At 64.9% G+C, this 16,735-nt stretch overlaps 1 protein-coding gene across 1 annotated transcript; it reads right to left on the reverse strand.

The window, feature by feature from the left end:
* Nucleotides 1–116: 116 nt before the first annotated feature.
* On the reverse strand, nucleotides 117–16,039 carry AMPD2 (adenosine monophosphate deaminase 2). Its single transcript, XM_050308930.1, is given in 19 exon segments — nucleotides 117–1,710; nucleotides 1,803–1,913; nucleotides 2,442–2,615; nucleotides 3,679–3,799; nucleotides 4,602–4,765; nucleotides 4,850–4,976; nucleotides 5,781–5,944; nucleotides 6,851–6,982; nucleotides 7,478–7,672; nucleotides 7,751–7,880; nucleotides 8,675–8,764; nucleotides 8,860–9,001; nucleotides 9,953–10,114; nucleotides 10,117–10,138; nucleotides 10,227–10,338; nucleotides 11,249–11,317; nucleotides 11,595–11,725; nucleotides 12,733–12,863; nucleotides 16,021–16,039. Coding segments are annotated over 18 exon segments (2,286 nt in total). The 5' UTR covers nucleotides 12,763–12,863; nucleotides 16,021–16,039; the 3' UTR covers nucleotides 117–1,500.
* Between the last annotated feature and the right edge of the window lie 696 nt (nucleotides 16,040–16,735).

Raw genomic sequence — 16,735 nt, forward strand, 5'->3', positions numbered from 1 at the left:
TCCCTCCCCGACCCTCGGGGACCCCCAAATTCACTCCCCGAGTGGACAAAGCCCACCGCCTCTCTCAGTCCTCCCCCTCTTAGTTGCTCCCTCCCTCCCACACTGAAACTCCGGCGTTTTACTGAAAGAGTTTATTTTCCATGCTGGGGCGGGGTTGGGTTGTTTGGGATTAACCGTTTTTGTTTGTTTTCCTGGTTTTCCCGGGAGCGGCTCCGGCGGGCGGGGGGGGGCAGGGTCGGACTTGGGGGCGCAGGGATGGGGGGGTGATGCCCTTCTCCCCCCCAGGGATGGCAGAAGCCTCATCCGGGCCATAAATCCTGGGAAAAGGGGGCCCAGGGACAGGACATTGTGTGCCCTTTCCCTTCAGCCCGGTGGGGGTGAGGAGGGATCTGCCCTCAGCACCACCCCGTGTCCCCCCGTGCCGTGCCAAGGGGCAGAGACCCCGGGTTGAGGTCCTCAAGGAGCCCCCTGGGCTTGTCCCCATGTCCCCTGGGGGGAGAGTGGACAGAGAGAGGGTGGGGGGGGTTCAAGCAGCATCAGGAGCTGGGGGGAGGGGCTGGGACCCCCACACCCCCAGCAGGGACCCCCGACTTGTCACGGTGTCCCCAACACGGGGGGTGAAGGCAGGACCCCCCCTGTGCCACCTGCTGGTGCCACCAAAGCCCAACCCAGCGAGGAGACACTGGTTAAAAAAGGCGGGAAAAGGCAAAAAAATGATCAAAACAAGACCAAAAAGAGATAAAACGAAGAGGACCCAACAAACTGTGTCCCCCTGGTGCCACCAAACCTGGCAGGGCCCAAGCCAAACCAGTGAGGAAACACCAGTTAAAAACCAGAATAAGGCCAAAAAAAGACCCCCAAAATGACCAAAAGCAGACGAAATGGAGGAGACTCAACAAACTCTGTCCCTGTGTCACCTCCTGGTGCCACCAAACCTGGCAGGGCCCAAGCCAGCAAAGAAACACCAGGTAAAAAAACAACACAGAAAAAGACCCGAAAAAGACCCCAAAAAATGACAAAACAAGACCCAAAAAATGACCCAAACCAGGCAGAAATGACGAGGACCCAACAAACCGTGTCCCCCTCGGTGGCACCGGGACAGCAGTGGGAGCAGGTGGGGGGATGGCAGCGGAGCCCTGGGGGCACTGGGGGTCTCAGTGAGGGACTGGGGTTGGTTCATGGGGGTCTCTGGGGGTCTCTGTGTGTGCCCAGGGTGGTGGTGACGCCCCCTCCCCCTGGGTGGGCTCCAGCTCAGCCCCTGTGGGTGGGGGGATGCTGGCGGAGCCCTGGAGGCATCAGTTATGTCGGGGTGTCCTGGGGGGGTCCCTGGGGGTCTCAGTGTGTGCCCAGGGCGGTGGTGACGCCCCCTCCCCCTGGGTGGGCTCCAGCCCTGCCCCCTGCAGCGCCTGCAGGTCGGGGGGACGGCGGCAGAGCCCGGGGGGCGTCGGCGATGTCGGGCGATCCCGTGGGGTCCTGGGGGGGTGGGTTCTCTGGGGGGTCTCAGTGTGCGCCCAGGGAGATGGTGATGCCCCCCTCCTCCTGGATGGGCTCCAGCTCGGCCCCCTGCAGTGCCTGGGTGAGCAGGGTGAGCTCCTGGCACAGCGTCTCGAAGCGATATCCCACGCGGATGTCGGGGACGTTGGTGCGGCGGATGTCGTTCCCCTCCGGGCCCTCCCGCTGGTAGTTGGGGCCCAGCCAGTAGCTCTTCACCTGAGGGGTGGGCCTGGCACCATGAGGGGAGGGGAATGGGGGCACGGGAATGGGGGAATTGGGAAGGGGGATGTGGGGAAAGGCGTCATCACCTTGTGGGAGAAGCCGCTCATGAGGACGCTGTTCCGGGCCAGCTCGCACATGTCACAGGAGCTGAGCTTCCACACCTGGGTGGCGATGCTGTACTCCTCCATCAGGGGCTCCTGCAACAGGGACCCCCAGAGACCCCTCAGAAACCCCCCAGGGACACCCCACGGACAGCCCTGACACCCCACAGACAGCCCTGACACCCCACGGACAGCCCTGACACCCCACAGACAGCCCTGACACCCCACAGGAGCTGAGCTTCCACACCTGGGTGGTGATGCTTTGCTCCTCCAACAGGGGCTCCTGGAACAGGGACCCCCAGAGACCCCTCAGAGACCCCCCACTGAAACCCCAGGGACATCCCACAGACACCCCACAGGAGCTGAGCTTCCACACCTGGGTGGTGATGCTTTGCTCCTCCATCAGGGGGTCCTGGAACAGGGACCCCCAGAGATCCCCCCAGGGACACCCCTCAGCTCCCACTCACCCACAGAGACCCCACAGACCCCCCTCAACTCCCTCCCATCCCCCTGGATGGGGGTTTCACCTCCTCCCTCCCTGGCCCCTCTAGCCCCCCACCAGTGCCCACCCCGCAGCCCCCCCAGGGGGGTCTCTGCCCGGTTCCCCCCTCCCCAAAGCCCCACCTTGGTGAAGTGGAACTGCAGGGGGTCGTCGGTGGACAGGGACACCATGAGCCCCCGGGACAGGTACTCGGGCAGGGGGTTGCGGTGGTAGCTCAGGAACAGGCTGTTGTTGCTCAGGGGGGACATGGCGATGCCAATCTGGGCCAGGTAGTACAGGTACTGCAGCACGGGGGCCTGGGGGGGGCACAGAGGATCCCAAAATCCCAGAATCAGCCAGGTTGGGAAAGACCTCAGAGATCATCCAGTCCAATCTTCGATCCAACCCCGCCGTGGCTTCCCAGCCCGTGGCACTGATGCCACATCCAGCCTGTCCTTAAACATCTCCAGGGACAGGGAATCCACCCCCTCCAGGGACCAAATTCCAGGGGGAATCCACCCTCTCCCTGGGCAGCCCATTCCAATGGCTGAGCACTCCCTCTGGAAAGGATTCCTTCCCAATATCCAACCCAAACCTCCCCTGGCACAGCTTAAGACCCTCTTGTCCCACTGCTGCTTCCTGGGAGAAGAGACCAAACCCTCCCTGGCTCCCCTCCTGTCAGGAGCTGGAGAGAGTGCTGAGGTCTCCCCTGAGCCTCCTCCTCTCCAGGCTGAGCCCCCAGCTCCCTCAGCCTCTCCCCATGGGAATTGTGCTCCAGTCCCTTCCCCAGCCTCGTTGCCCTTCCCTGCCCCTGCTCCAGCCCCTCCATGTCCTTCCTGAGCTGAGGGCCCAGAGCTGGACACAGCACTCCAGGGGTGGCCTCAGAGGGACAGAATCCCTTCCCTGCTCCTGCTGCCACTGATCCCGATCCAGGCCAGGATCCATCGGCCCTCTTGGCCCCCTGGGCACACTCTGGCTCCTGTTCAGCTCCTGTCCCTCCACACTCCCAGCTCCCTTCCTGCCTGGCTGCTCTCCAGCCACTCTGTCCCAGCCCGTGGGGTTGTTGTGGCCAAAGGGCAGGACCCGGCACTTGGCCTGGTTGAGCCTCATCCCACTGGAATCAGAACATGGATCCAGCTTGTCCAGGTCCCTCTGCAGAGCCCTCCTGCCTTCCAGCACACCAACACCCCCCCAGCTTGGTGCCATCTGCACATCTGCTGATGGTGGACCCATCCCCTCATCTAAACAAGGACACGAAGCAGGGCTGGGCCCGGCGCTGGTGACCCAGCGGGGTCAGAACCCCAAAAAACCTCCAATCCCTTGGGCACCCCGGGGGTCCCCTGTGTGTGTGTGTGTCCCCAGGGCCCCCTCCCCGCTCACCTTGCGCAGCAGGAGCCCGTGGGAGATGTTCTCGGACACCATGAACCCCGACACCAGGTGGTGGATGGGCCCGGCCTCGCCGCAGTGCGGCCGCAGCACGAACGTGTGGAAGCCCCTCTTCCTGAGACACGGGGGGAACACCTCAGCAGGGGCACCCCCGCAGCAAGAGGGCACCGGAGAGACCCCCAACCACAGCGGGGGGCACTGGGGGGGGCACTGGAGGGACCACAACCACAACGGAGGGGCTGTGGGAGTTGAGGGGTGTCTGTGGGGTAGAGGGGTGTTTTTGGGACATGAGGGGGTGTTTGTGGGATATGAGGGGTGTCTGTGGGTGCTAAGGGGTGTCTGTGGGGTAGAGGGGTGTTTTTGGGACATGAGTGGTGTTTGTGGGACATGAGGGGTGTCTGTGGGAGTTGAGGGGTGTCTGTAGGATATGAGGGGTGTCTGTGGGGTAGAGGGGTGTTTTTGGGACATGAGGGGGGTCTGTGGGACATGAGAGTGTTTGTGGACATGAGGGTGTTTGTGGGACATGAGGGGTGTCTGTGGATATGAGGGGTGTCTGTGGGACATGAGGGGTGTTTGTGGGATATGAGGGGTATCTGTGGGACATGAGGGGTGTCTGTAGGATATGAGGGGTGTTTGTGGGACATGAGGGGTGTCTGTGGGATATGAGGGGTGTCTGTAGGACGTGAGGGGTGTTTGTGGGAGCTGGGGAGTGCCTGTAGGTGCTGAGGGGATCCCCATCTCCCTGAGGGGTGTCCATGGGTGGGTGGGAGCTGAGGGTTGCCCGTGGGGTGTCCTGGGTGCCGGGGGTGCCCGTGGGGTGTCCATGGGGTGTGGGTGGGTGCCCCTGGGATGTCCGTGGGTGGGTGGGTGCCGGGGGTGTCCGTAGGTGCCCCTGGGGTGCCCCGGGGGTGCCTCACCTGCGCAGGTGGTTGAGCACGGTCATGTTGGCGTACATGTAGTACAGGTAGTAGGAGTAGGGTGGGTTGTCCTCCTCCACCCAGTTCCCGGGCAGGGGGCTGTCCAGGTTGAAGATGTGATGCTCTGGCTTGGACTCGTCATCCACGCTGTCAAAGCCATCCACCTGCAGGGCACCCACAGGTTTGGGGTCACCCTCCCGTCCCCCCAGCCCATCCCCCGTGCTGGGGGTCCCTGGGGGGACACTCACGTGCTCCAGGAAGAGGTGCAGCTCGGGGTGCTGGGCTGGGTGCACGGTGGCCTCGTAGAGGGGCAGGAAGATGTTCTCCAGCATCTCCTGGAAGTTGGCCAGCTGCCCCTTGGTCCGGTACACGTCACTGCGGGGGCATCGGCAGCGGCTGGGACCACCCTCGGGCACAGCCCCACCCACAGGGATGAGGAAATGGGGGCAGGAACGGGTGGATTTGGGATGGGATGGGATGGGATGGGATGGGATGGGATTTGGGATGGGATGGGATGGGATGGGATGGGATGGATGAGGAAATGGGGGCAGGAACGGGTGGATTTGGGATGGGATGGATGAGGAAATGGGGGCAGGAATGGGGGGTGGATTTGGGATGGGATGGATGAGGAAATGGGGGCAGGAACGGGGGATTTGGGACAGGATGGAGGAGCGGGGGATGGGAACGGGGAAATAGGGATGAATGGAAACGGAGGAATGGGGGAATTGGGGCTGGGGATGAGGGAATTGGGGCTGGGGGAACTGGGGAATTGGGGTTGGTGATGAGCAAATGGGGCTGAATGGGAATTGGGAATAGGATTGGAGGAATGGGGGACCTGAGGAGGGAATTGGGGCTGGGGGAACTGGGGAATTGGGGCTGGTGATGAGCAAATGGGGCTGAATGGGAATTGGGGATGGGATTGGAGGAAGGGGGGAACTGGAGGATGGGGGCAGAGTGGGAATTTGGGATGGGAATGGGCAAGCAGGGAACGAGAACGAGTGGCCTGGGGACTGGAACGGGCAAATGGGGCTGAGTGAGGATTGGGAGATGGGATGGGGCGAGCAGGGAACGGGAACAGGGGACTTGGGGAGGGGAAGGGGCGCAGGGGGGGCAGAGGATGGGGGAGCTGGGGTAGGGGTGCCCTGCCCCCAGGGGGTCCCCAGGGGTCCCCCCACTCACAAGAGGCGCGGCACCTGCACGAGCCAGCGCACGTTGTTGGAGTGCACGCGGTGCTGCACCGCCCAGCGCGCCAGCTTGGCCCACTCGTCCCGCGAGCGCCCGTAGATGGACAGGCGCAGCTCCGCGTTCTGGTACTTGCTCTCCTCCAGGTCCGCCATCACCTCCTGCGGGGACACGGCCACTGTCACCCCAAGGCCATAGGGGGACACTGGGGGACATGGGCACTGTCACCCCAAGGCCATAGGGGGACACTGGGGGACATGGGCACTGTCACCCACAACCACAAGGGAGGGGACACTGGGGGGACACGGGCACTGTCACCGTCGGCCACCAGGGAGGGGACATTGAGGGGATATTGCAGGGACACAGGCACCGTCACTGCGAGGCCACAGGGGGGACATTGGGGGACATTGGGGGGACACGGGCACTGTCACCCCAAGGCCATGGGGGACATTGGGGGAACATGGGCATCGTCACCCACGGGCATGAGGGAGGGGACATTGAGGGTATATTGGGGGACATGGGCACCGTCACTCCAAGGCCATGGGGGGACACTGGGGGTCACAGCCACCATCACCCTTGGTCATCAAGGAGGGGACACTGGGGGAACATGGGCACTGTCACCCATGGCCACCGGGGAGGGGACACTGAGGGACACAAATAATGTCACCCTTGGTCACCAGGGAGGGGACACTGGAGGACATGGGCACTGTCACCCACAGCTACCAGGGAGGGGACACTGGGGGGACATGAGGTACCGTCACCCACGGCCACTGGGGAGGGGACATTGAGAGGACATTGAGGGGACGCAGGTTCTGTCACCCTCGGTCACCAGGGAGGAGACACAGGGGGGACACAGGCACCATCACCCACGGTCACTGGGGAGGGGACACTGGGGGGACATGGGGACACCATCACCCCTCGGCCACTGGGACAGGGACACGTGGGGGGGGATATGTGCCCACTGTCACCCCTCAGCCACCAAGGAGGGCACACAGGTGGTACTGCCAGGTGGGGCACACGGCCACGGGGCAGAGGGCACTGCAGGGGGGCAGGGGTGGCAGTGTCACCTTGATGATGTGGGCGAAGTACTTCCCGTCCACGCGGTTGTCGGTCTTGATGAAGATCTCGCGCAGGATGGACTCCCCGATGGGGTTGTACTTGGCGTTGAACTTGTCGAAGCGGTGGAAGGTGTTGCGGTCCTGGGGGTGGGGAGGGGACACAGAAGGCAGCTGAGACCACCCATCACCCCCTCACCCACAGCAGAGCCCCCCCAGCACTTCTGGAGATCCCCCCGGTCCTGGAAGGGGGACATGGATTTGAGGTGGGAGCTGAGACCACCCATCACACCCACAGCCCCCCCAGCACCCCTGGAGATCTCCCTGGTCCTGGAAGGGGGACAAGGATGTGAGGTGGGATCTGAGAACACCTATCACACCCAGAGCCCCCCCAGCACCCCTGGAAAAGATGTCCCAGTCCTGGAAGGGGCACACGGGTGTGAGGTGGGAGCTGAGATCACCCCCCACACCCCCACCCACAGCAGGACTACCCCAGAACCCCCCCAGCACCCCTGGAGATCCCCCCAGTCCTGGAAGGGGGACAAGGATGTGAGGTGTGAGCTGAGACCACCCACCACCCCCTCAGAGCCCACCCTGCAGAAGCCCCCCTGGGTGCCTGGGTGCCCCCCACCCCCGTACCGCGTGGACGTCCAGGGTGTCCACGCTGAGGTCGTAGGCCGTGAGGTTCATGGTCTCAAACACCTCCTTGAGCGTCTGCTCCTTGCCCTTCTCCACGTGCACGATCTCGTCCAGGTGCTTCTTCATGGCCCTCTTGATGAAGCGCAGCAGGTGCTTCTGGTTCATGCAGGACGAGGCGTGGATGTGGGTGTCCACCTGCATGGACAGGGCGATGCTCAGCCCTGGGGAGGGGGGAAATAACCCCCAGGAGCCCCCCCAGGATTTGGGGGGTACCTTGCGGATGTTGTAGAAGTCGCGGTGCGGGACCTTCTTCTGCGCCGCCAGCTCCTTCATCTCGTTGAGCAGCACGTGCATCTGGAACTTGCTGCTCAGGTACTGCAGCCGCCGGTAGCAGAAGGATTTGCTGCCCGAATTTTGGGTTAGGAAAGGGTCAGTCCCCTCACCAGGGTGAGGGGACACGGTGCCCACGGACAGAGGGAGGGATGGACCCAGCCCCACCCGTGTCCTCAGGGCTGTTCCACAGGTTCTGTCCCCACTCGAGGGTCTGTTCCTCTCTCTGTCCCCCATCCCCAAAGCTCTGGTGTCCCTGTCCCCAGCGCAGACCTCCCGGGGTCTCCATTTATGGCCTCCCCGGTGTCCCCACCTCTGATCCCCCTGATGTCCCCATTTATGATCCCCCAGTGTCGTGTCCCTATTTATGACCCCACTGGTGTCCCCATCTCTGACCCCCTCCCCCCGGCATCCCCATTTATGCCGCCCTGGTGTCCCATTTATGATCCCCCTGGTGTCACCCTGATATCCCATTGATGACCCCACTGGTGTCCCCATTTATGACCCCCCTGAAGTCCCCACCTCTGACCCTCCTGGTGTCTCATTTATGACCCCCTCATGTCCCCCTGGTGTCCCATTTATGACCCCTTGGTGTCCCCATTTATGCCCCCCTGGTGTCCCCATTTGTGCCCCTCTCATGTCCCATTTATTCCCCCCCTGCTGTCCCCATTTATTCCCCCCCTGCTGTCCCCATTTATCCCCCCCTGGTGTTCCCACCTCTGACCCCCCTGGTGTCCCCATTTGTGCCCCCCTGGTGTCCCCCTGCTATCCCAATTTACCCCCCCCTGCTGCCCCATTTATCCTCCTTGCTGCCCCCATTTATCCCCCTGCTGCCCCCGATTCCCCCCAGTGCCCCCTGCCCCTCACATGGGCCCGTTGATGATCAGGGCCATCAGGAAGTTCATGTCTGCGATGAACTCCTGCAGGTCGGGGTAGGGCAGGTCCAGCTCCGTGCTCCTGTTGGGAAGGGGGGGACACATACACACAGCTGGGGGTCCCCACAGCCCCAAATCCCACGCCAGGACCCCCATTTCCCCCCACCCCAGACTCACTTGTCAGTGGGGTCCTGGCTGGTGTAGACGTGCACGACCCCATCCACCATCCTGAGCCCGTAGCCCAGGTCCTCCGGCATCTTCTGGGGGTCCCACGTCTCGTAGGGGTGTTGCTCAGCAAAGGGGGGGTGCACGGGGGCATCTGCAGCCACAGGACCCCCCCCACAGTCACCCCACAGCACCCCAAAACACGAGGGCACCCCACAGCTCCACAGAGAGAGACCAGGGGGATCCCCCCCAGCAGCCCAAAGAGGCCGAGGGGACCCTCACACCCCCCCCAAAAACTTCTCCAGCCCCCCCATTCCAGCACCAAGACCCCCCCTCCCTGCCCTCACCTGCAGCCACGGAGGTCTCGGGCACCTCCTCACAACTGTGGGTCTCAGGGGGCTCCCCATCACCCCAGAGCACGCCAAAACCTCTTAAAACCCCCCAAAAACTCCTCCAGAACACCCCAAAACTCCTCCAGCACCAAGAACCCCGTCCCTTCCCTCACCTGCAGCCATGGGGGTCTCAGGCACCTCCTCAAGGGGCTTCTTGGAGAGCTCCACATCACCCCAGAGCACCCCAAACCTCCCCAAACCCCCCCAAAACTCCTCCAAAACCCTCTAAAACTCCTCCAGCACCCCATTCCAACACCAAGCCCCCCCTCCCTGCCCTCACCTGCAGCCACAGGGGTGTCGGGCATCTCCTCATAGGCACAGCTCTTGGGGAGCACCCCAAACCCCCCCAAATCCTCCAAAACTCCTCCAAAACCCCAAAAACTCCTCCAGCACCAGCCCCCCTCCTGCCCTCACCTGCAGCCACAGGGGTGGTCTCAAGGGGCTTCTCAGGGAGCTCCCCATCACCCCAACCTCCCCCAAACCACCCCAAAACCTCCTCCAAACCCCTCAAAACCCCATCCCAACACCAAGCCCCCCCTCCCTGCCCTCACCTGCAGCCACGGGGGTGTCGGGCACCTCGTCCTGGGGGCGGCTCTTGGGGAGTTCCCCATCACCCCAGAGCACCCCACCCCCAAATCCCCCAAAACTCCTCCAAAAGTCCCAAAGCTCCCTCAGAAACCCGTCTCAGCACAAGCCCCCCTCCCTGCCCTCACCTGCAGCCACGGGGGTGTCGGGCACCTCGTCCTGGGGGCGGCTCTCGGGGGGTTTCCCGGAGAGCTCGTGCAGGTAGCGGGCCGTGGTCTTGCAGAAGCTCTGCAGGGACAGCCCCATGTACTTCTGGCGCACGAACAGCGCCTTCACCACGCTCTTGGCGCGTCCAGCAGGTCCGTGAAGGGCACCTGGGGGCAGGGGACACCCCAAAGGGGGTTGGTAACCTGCAGAATTCCCCCCCCAGTGTGTGGGGTGGGGCGGGAGGGGGAGGCTCACCCCGCACTTCTCCTCCCCGGAGATGGTGACCCGCTGGAATTCCCGCTCCAGCAGCGCCTCCCGCTCCTTGGGGGTGTGATCCACCAGGTCAGAGCCCTGCTCCTTGAACAGCCTGGGGGGAGGGGGGTGGGGACACTGATGGCTCTGTCCCCAGAGCGTGGCCCAGCATCCAGGGACAGGCCTGGCCCCAGCCCAGTGACACATCTGTCCCCATCCCAGCACCCAGCGACACATCTGTCCCCAGCCCAGTGCTCCCAGTATCCAGTGACACATCTGTCCCCAACCCACAGCCAGGGACAGGCCTGTCCCTAGTGCCAAGTGACACATCTGTCCCCATCCCAGTGTTCCCAGTGTCCAGAGACAGGGTCTGTCCCCATCCCATGTCCAGTGTCCCATCTGTCCCCAACCCACAGCTAGGGACAGACCTGTCCCCAGCCCACTATCCCAGTGTCCAGTGCTCCATCTGTCCCCACCCTGTGTCCCTGTGTCCAGTGACAGGGTCTGTCCCCAGCCCATGTCCAGTGCCACACCTGTCCCCTTCCCATGTCCTCACATCCAGTCACACACGTGTGTCCCCATCCCAGTATCCCAGTGTCACATCTGTCCCCACCCCATGTCCAGTGCCACATCTGTCCCCACCCCATGTCCAGTGCCACATCTGTCCCCATCCCGTGTCCCTCCCTGTCCCCCTCCCCAAGCCCCCAGCCCCGCCGAGCACATTGAGCAGTGGGGGAGAGGGACAGGACAGAACCAACTCGTGACAGACACGACCCCAAAGCGGAGACAGGAGGGAGGGGACACACAGCTGGACCCCCGGGAGGGCAGGGCCAGGACAGGGGGGGTCTGGGCCACCCTGGCTGCCCCCAACCCCTGCCTGGGCACGGGGGTCTGTCGGTGCCAGTGGGGGACCCCTGGGCTTTGTGTGGGATGGGGGGATGGGTGGGGCAGGGGCAGGGCCAGGGGTCCCCAGAGCCCCCGTGTCCCCAGGGCTGTCCCAGGGGTGTCCCAGGCCGGACACTCACTGTAAGTCAGCGGCACTGTCAATTTTCAGGAAGTCCTGTTTGGCTCTGAGCAAAATGTCGGGCTCAAGTCTGGCGGGGAGGGGAGGGGTGGGGGAGGACAGAAATGGGGGGTGGGAGGGGGCCGGGGAGAGAAAACACCCCGTTAATGCCAAAAAAACCCCAGCGACACCGCACGGCAACCGGCAGGGAGCTCACGGGGGAGGGGACACACGAGCGACACACCCACGGGGAGGGGACACAGAGCCGGCACAGAGCACCCCCCGCGCGGGACCGGGAGGCACTGGGGGCACCGGGACCACCCCAAAACCCCCCTCCAGGGCCGGGATCACCCCCTCCCGGAGCTCACTTGACGTCCTGGCTGATCTGGCGCTCCAGGCGCTGCCGCCGCTCCTCCAGCTGCTCGATCGGGCTCTCCTCGGGGAACTCGTACGGGGCCGTTCGCATCTCGTTCTCTGCCAGCGAGCGGCAGAACAGCTCCTGGGGACACCACTGTCACCGAGGGGCAGGGACAGGGACAGCACAGCCCCCTGCAGCTCCTGGGGACACCACTGTCACCGAGGGGGACAGCACAGCCCCCCGCAGCTCCCGGGGACACCACTGTCACCGAGGGGACAGTACACCCCCCGCAGCTCCTGGGGACACCACTGTCACCGAGGGGCAGGGACAGGGACAGCACAGCCCCCTGCAGCTCCTGGGGACACCACTGTCACCAAGGGGCAGGGACAGGGCCACCACACCTCCCTGCAGCTCCTGGGGACACCACTGTCACCAAGGAGACAGTACAGCTCCTGGGGAGAGCACTGTCACCGCGGGGACAAGGACAGGGCCACCACAGGTCCAGGGGACAGCACTGTCACTGCAGGGACAGGGGCAGGGGACAACACAGCTCCTGATGACAGCAGTGTCACCAAGGGGCAGGGACAGGGACAGCACAGCTCCTGGGCTCAGCAGTGTCACCGCAGGGACAGGGACAGCCCTGCCAGGGGCAGAACAGGTCGTGGGGACAGCACTGACCATGGAGACAGGGACACGGTCACTGCCAGGGCCACCACAGCCCCAGGGTAGCTCCTGGGGACAGCCCTGTCACCAAGGGGCAGGGACAGCCCTGCCAGGGCCAGTAGGGCTCCTGGGGACAGCCCTGTCACCAGCTGTCACTGCCATCCCTGCCACGAGCTGGGCCAGTGCCACCACAGCTCCTGGGGACAGCCCTGCCACGAGCTGGGCCAGGTCTCAGCCATGCCATGAGCTGTGCCAGGCCCACCCCTGCCATGAGCTGTGCCAGGTCTCAGCCATGCCATGAGCTGTGCCATGAGCTGTGCCAGGTCTCAGCCATGCCATGAGCTGTGCCAGGTCTCAGCCCCAGAGCTGGGCTGGGAAGGCTCTCAGGAAAAGGGGAGGGAGGTGTGGGGGGAATGATGGGAGGGGGAGATGGGAGACCACCCCAAATCCCCCCCAGCGCTGTCAGGGGCAGTGCCAGGACCCACCTCAGCAATCTCCTTGTACTTGCCATCCATGGAGGTTCTCAGATCCACCGGGAAGTGCTTCAGGCAGTGGGGGGTCCCGGGCAGGGACCGGGCCGACTGCAGGGGCCGCGCCCCCAGCCCCCCCCGCAGCTCTGCAGGGATGGGCAGGTTCAGCTGGGGGGGCTGGGGGGGCTCCTCGGCCCCTCCAAACCCCCTTCCCCCCAGTATGGAACTGGGATGTGCTTCCCAGAACTGGGATGTGCTTCCCAGACCCCCCCTATGACCTCACCAAGGGGACACTGAGGCAGCTCCAGGGCAGGAAGGGACCCCCAACTCCCAGCCCCTCCCAGCCCCTCCCCTCCCGGGGGCTGCTGGACCCCTGGAGGGTGGGAAGGAGCCAGCACTGAATGAGGGGCTTGGGGTGGGGGCACTACCCTGGGGTCCCCCTCTCCACCTCCCACTCTGCTCTCTGCTCCCCCATCCTTCCCATTATGGGGAGCGACCTCAAACCACAGCCCAACCCCCCCAGAGCACCCCCTGCTCGAATCAAGTTGGGGGGTGCCCGGAGACCCCATGCGCCAACACCCCCTGTGCACCCCCAAACCCACCCCAGAACCCTTTGTGGGGGGCACTGGAAATCAGGCCCTACTGGTTAAACTGGGGCCACCAGTAAGAGCCTCCCCAATGCCCAGCGCAGCCCGGGGGAGTGGGGGATTCCCCAAAGGAGCATCCCCCCCATAGTGGGGAGGGGCTGGGAGACCCCCGGGGGTGGCCCTGGTGTCCCCCAGGGGCAGGGGTGGCCCCGGTGTCCCCAGGCCGTGCCAGCACTGCCTCACCTGAGCACAGGTGACACCCGGGGTGCCCCGTGCCCCATGCCCCGCCCATGTGCCACCCACGTGTGGGGTGGCATGTGGCAGGTGCCCTGGTGGCACCTGAGACACCCCCTCCCCCTCTCCCCACTGCCAGCTTGGTGACAACCCCAAAGTGCCACCTCCCCTCCCCCTCATCCTGTGCCACCCCCCCGGGGGACACGCGTGGGTCACCCACTGCCGGGACCAGCCCCGGGGACCCCCTGAGGCCCCCCCCTAGCCCAGTGACACCCCTCAGGGGTCCTCTCGCCCACGCCGTGCCACCCCCAGGTGGGACAGCCACAGGCAGGATGGCACCCCAAGACCCCTCAAAGTGCCACCTCCCCCCCCGCGCCGTGTCACGCGTGTGCCACCCCCACTCCCGGCGGCCGCGGTGACGCCCCCGAGCCCCCTCAGAGCGCCAACCCCAAAGCGCCACCATCGCCCCCCCCGTGCCATCAACACCAACCCCCCTCTCCCCGAGACCACCCGGGGTGCCCTGGAGCCACCACCCCCTCCAGCCCCTTTTGGGGTCCCCCTTTCTCCTCCCCTCTTCCCCCACTGCGCCACAGCGGGGCTGCCGTGGTGGGGGCACGGACTACACTCACAGGGACCCCCACGCCGCTGCCACCCCCAAAACCACCACACACCGCGGCGAGGACCCCCAAAAAAACAACACCAACCCTGCTCCTCTCCCTTCCCCCAAAAAAACCACACACCTGCCCCCAACCCACCCCGGCCGCTCCGCGTTCCCCACGCGCGGCGTCACCGCGTGGTGGGGGAAAGATCGGGGGTTTTGGGGAGTCGAGGGAAGTTGAGGATGGAGGGGAGGGTTTGGGAGTGTGGGGGTAATTTGGGGAGGTCTCACCTGCAGGGAGGGGGTCTGGAGGCTGCCCCGCTTCTTGAAGGGACACTTGGCGGGGGGCCGAGGACATGGCGGCTGCGGGGGCGCGGGAGGGCGCAGGGTGGGGAGGAAGGTGACGATGATGATGCTGATGGAACAGGGGGGCCCGGCGCGGCACGGGGGGAGGTCGTGGCGGCCGCTGCCGGCCCTGGTTGATGATTGATGGGGAAGCGGGGATGGAGCAAAGTCCCCGGCGGGGCCCGGCCGGAAACCGGCCCGAGGAAGAGGATGGGGCGGGAGGAGGATGGGGCGGGAGGAGGAGGAGGAGGAGGAGGAAGGAGGAGGAGGAAAGAGGAGGTGGCTGCGGCTGCGGAGCTGCGAGAGAGGATGGGGGGAGGCGAGAGCCGGGATGGGGCTGTGAGATATCGGGGTGCGGGGATGAGACCCCCCCTCCACCCCGGGCAGCGCGACCCCACCCGAGGGGGACAGGCGTGTGCCCTCGTGGGGACAGTTTGACACCCCCCAGACAGCCGTGACACCCCCCGGGGGACAATCGTGTACTCCCGTGGGGACAGGCGTGACACACCCAGACAGCCGTGACATCTCCGTGGGGACAGTTGTGACCCCCCCAAACAGCCATGACACCTCCGTGGGGACAGTTGTGACCCCCCCAAACAGCCGTGACACCCCCCGGGGACAATCGTGTATTCTCATGGGGACAGCCGTGACCCCCCCCAAACAGCCGTGACGCCCCCGTGGGGACAGTTGTGACCCCCCCAAACAGCCGTGACACCCCCGTGGGGACAGTCGTGTGTGCCCGTGGGGACATTTGTGAGCCTCCCCAGACAGCCGTGACGCCCCCGCGGGACAGTTGTGACCCCCTCAGGGACGATCGTGTGCTCCCGTGGGGACAGTTGTGACACCTCCAAACAGCCACGACCCCCCCCCCCTAGTGGGGACGGGCGTGGTCCCCCCCACGGGCAACCCTGTACCCCCCGGGACACTCGGGACTCCCCCACGGTCACCCTAAAGCCCCCGAGGACAGCTGTGATCCTCTCCCCCAATCAGGCATCGCCCCCCCCCGAGGGGTGGAATTGGACCCCCCCAAAATGACAGTGAGTGCTCCCCACGAGCAGAGGACCCCAAAAACCACCGAGCACCCCAAAAAAACACCGGGTAACGCCAAAACAACGAGTCCTCCCCAAAATGCCGAGTACCCCCGCAAAACAGGGTACCCCCAAAGTATCGAGTACCCCCAGTCACTGAGTACCCCCCAAACCACCGAGTACCCCCCAAAACACCAAATGTCCCCCAAAACCACCAAATACCCCCAAACACCCAGCACCCCCCTAAACCAGGATCCCCCCAAAACACCGAGTGTCCCCAAATCACCAAGTACCCCAAAACTCCAGGTACCCCCAAAAAGGAGCATCGCCTCCTCCACGATGAGCCTCCTCCCCCTCAGATGGGCACCCCCAAAATGAGGGACCCCATCCCCCATGGGGTCCCTGCACCCCAAACCCCCAACTCCCCCAGGAGCAGATCCCGGTTTGGGGGTGCTGGGGGAGGGGGGGTCCCTTTGTCTCTGTGTCCCCCCCACTCCCCGCGTGTCCCTACCTGGGCGGGGGGTCGCGGTGGCTCCGGGTGGGTGTCGGCTCACCCCCCACCCCCTCCTCGGTGCTCCCCACTCGTGGGCGAGGGGCCGAGGGGACAGCGAGGTGACATCAGGGCCAGCGCCGCGCCACGCGGGGAGGGCACAGGACAGTGGGGACCCCCCGGGCTGAGCTCCCCTGCCCGGCACTGCCCGGGAGGGGGGGGGCTGGTATTTTAATTGGACCCCCCTCATTAGCGCCGCGTTCATTACAGGCTCAGAAGGGGCTTTGTGCGCGCGGGGACAGCGGGGACAGCGGGCACAGAGTGTCCCCAAGGCAGGGCCGCGTGCCAGGTGCGACATTGGGACACCAGGGCGGGGACACGGAGACCACCCCATGCCCCCCCCCCCGGGGGCCCCTCTGAGCTGCGGGGCTTTATCCGACCTCAAACCCACCCGCAGGGCTTTTGGGGGACCCCACCCCCCACCCCAGGGCATGTAGGACATTTGGGGACCCAAACCCCACTGGGGACCCGCAGGACATTTAGGGGACCCCAAACCCCATTAGGAACCTGCAGGACCTTTAGGAGGTCCCCAAACCCCACCCCGGGGCTTGTAGGATATTTGGGGGGACCCCAAACCCCACGGGGGACCTGCAGGACCTTTGGGGGCCCCAAACTGGCCCCCAGGGCGTGGGGTCCCCGCTGCAATGCCCACCCAAAACCAGCACCACTGGAGAAA

The sequence above is a fragment of the Myiozetetes cayanensis genome, unplaced genomic scaffold (assembly GCF_022539395.1).
Source record: "Myiozetetes cayanensis isolate MyiCay16 unplaced genomic scaffold, myiCay2020 scf135, whole genome shotgun sequence".
NCBI lineage: Eukaryota > Metazoa > Chordata > Aves > Passeriformes > Tyrannidae > Myiozetetes > Myiozetetes cayanensis.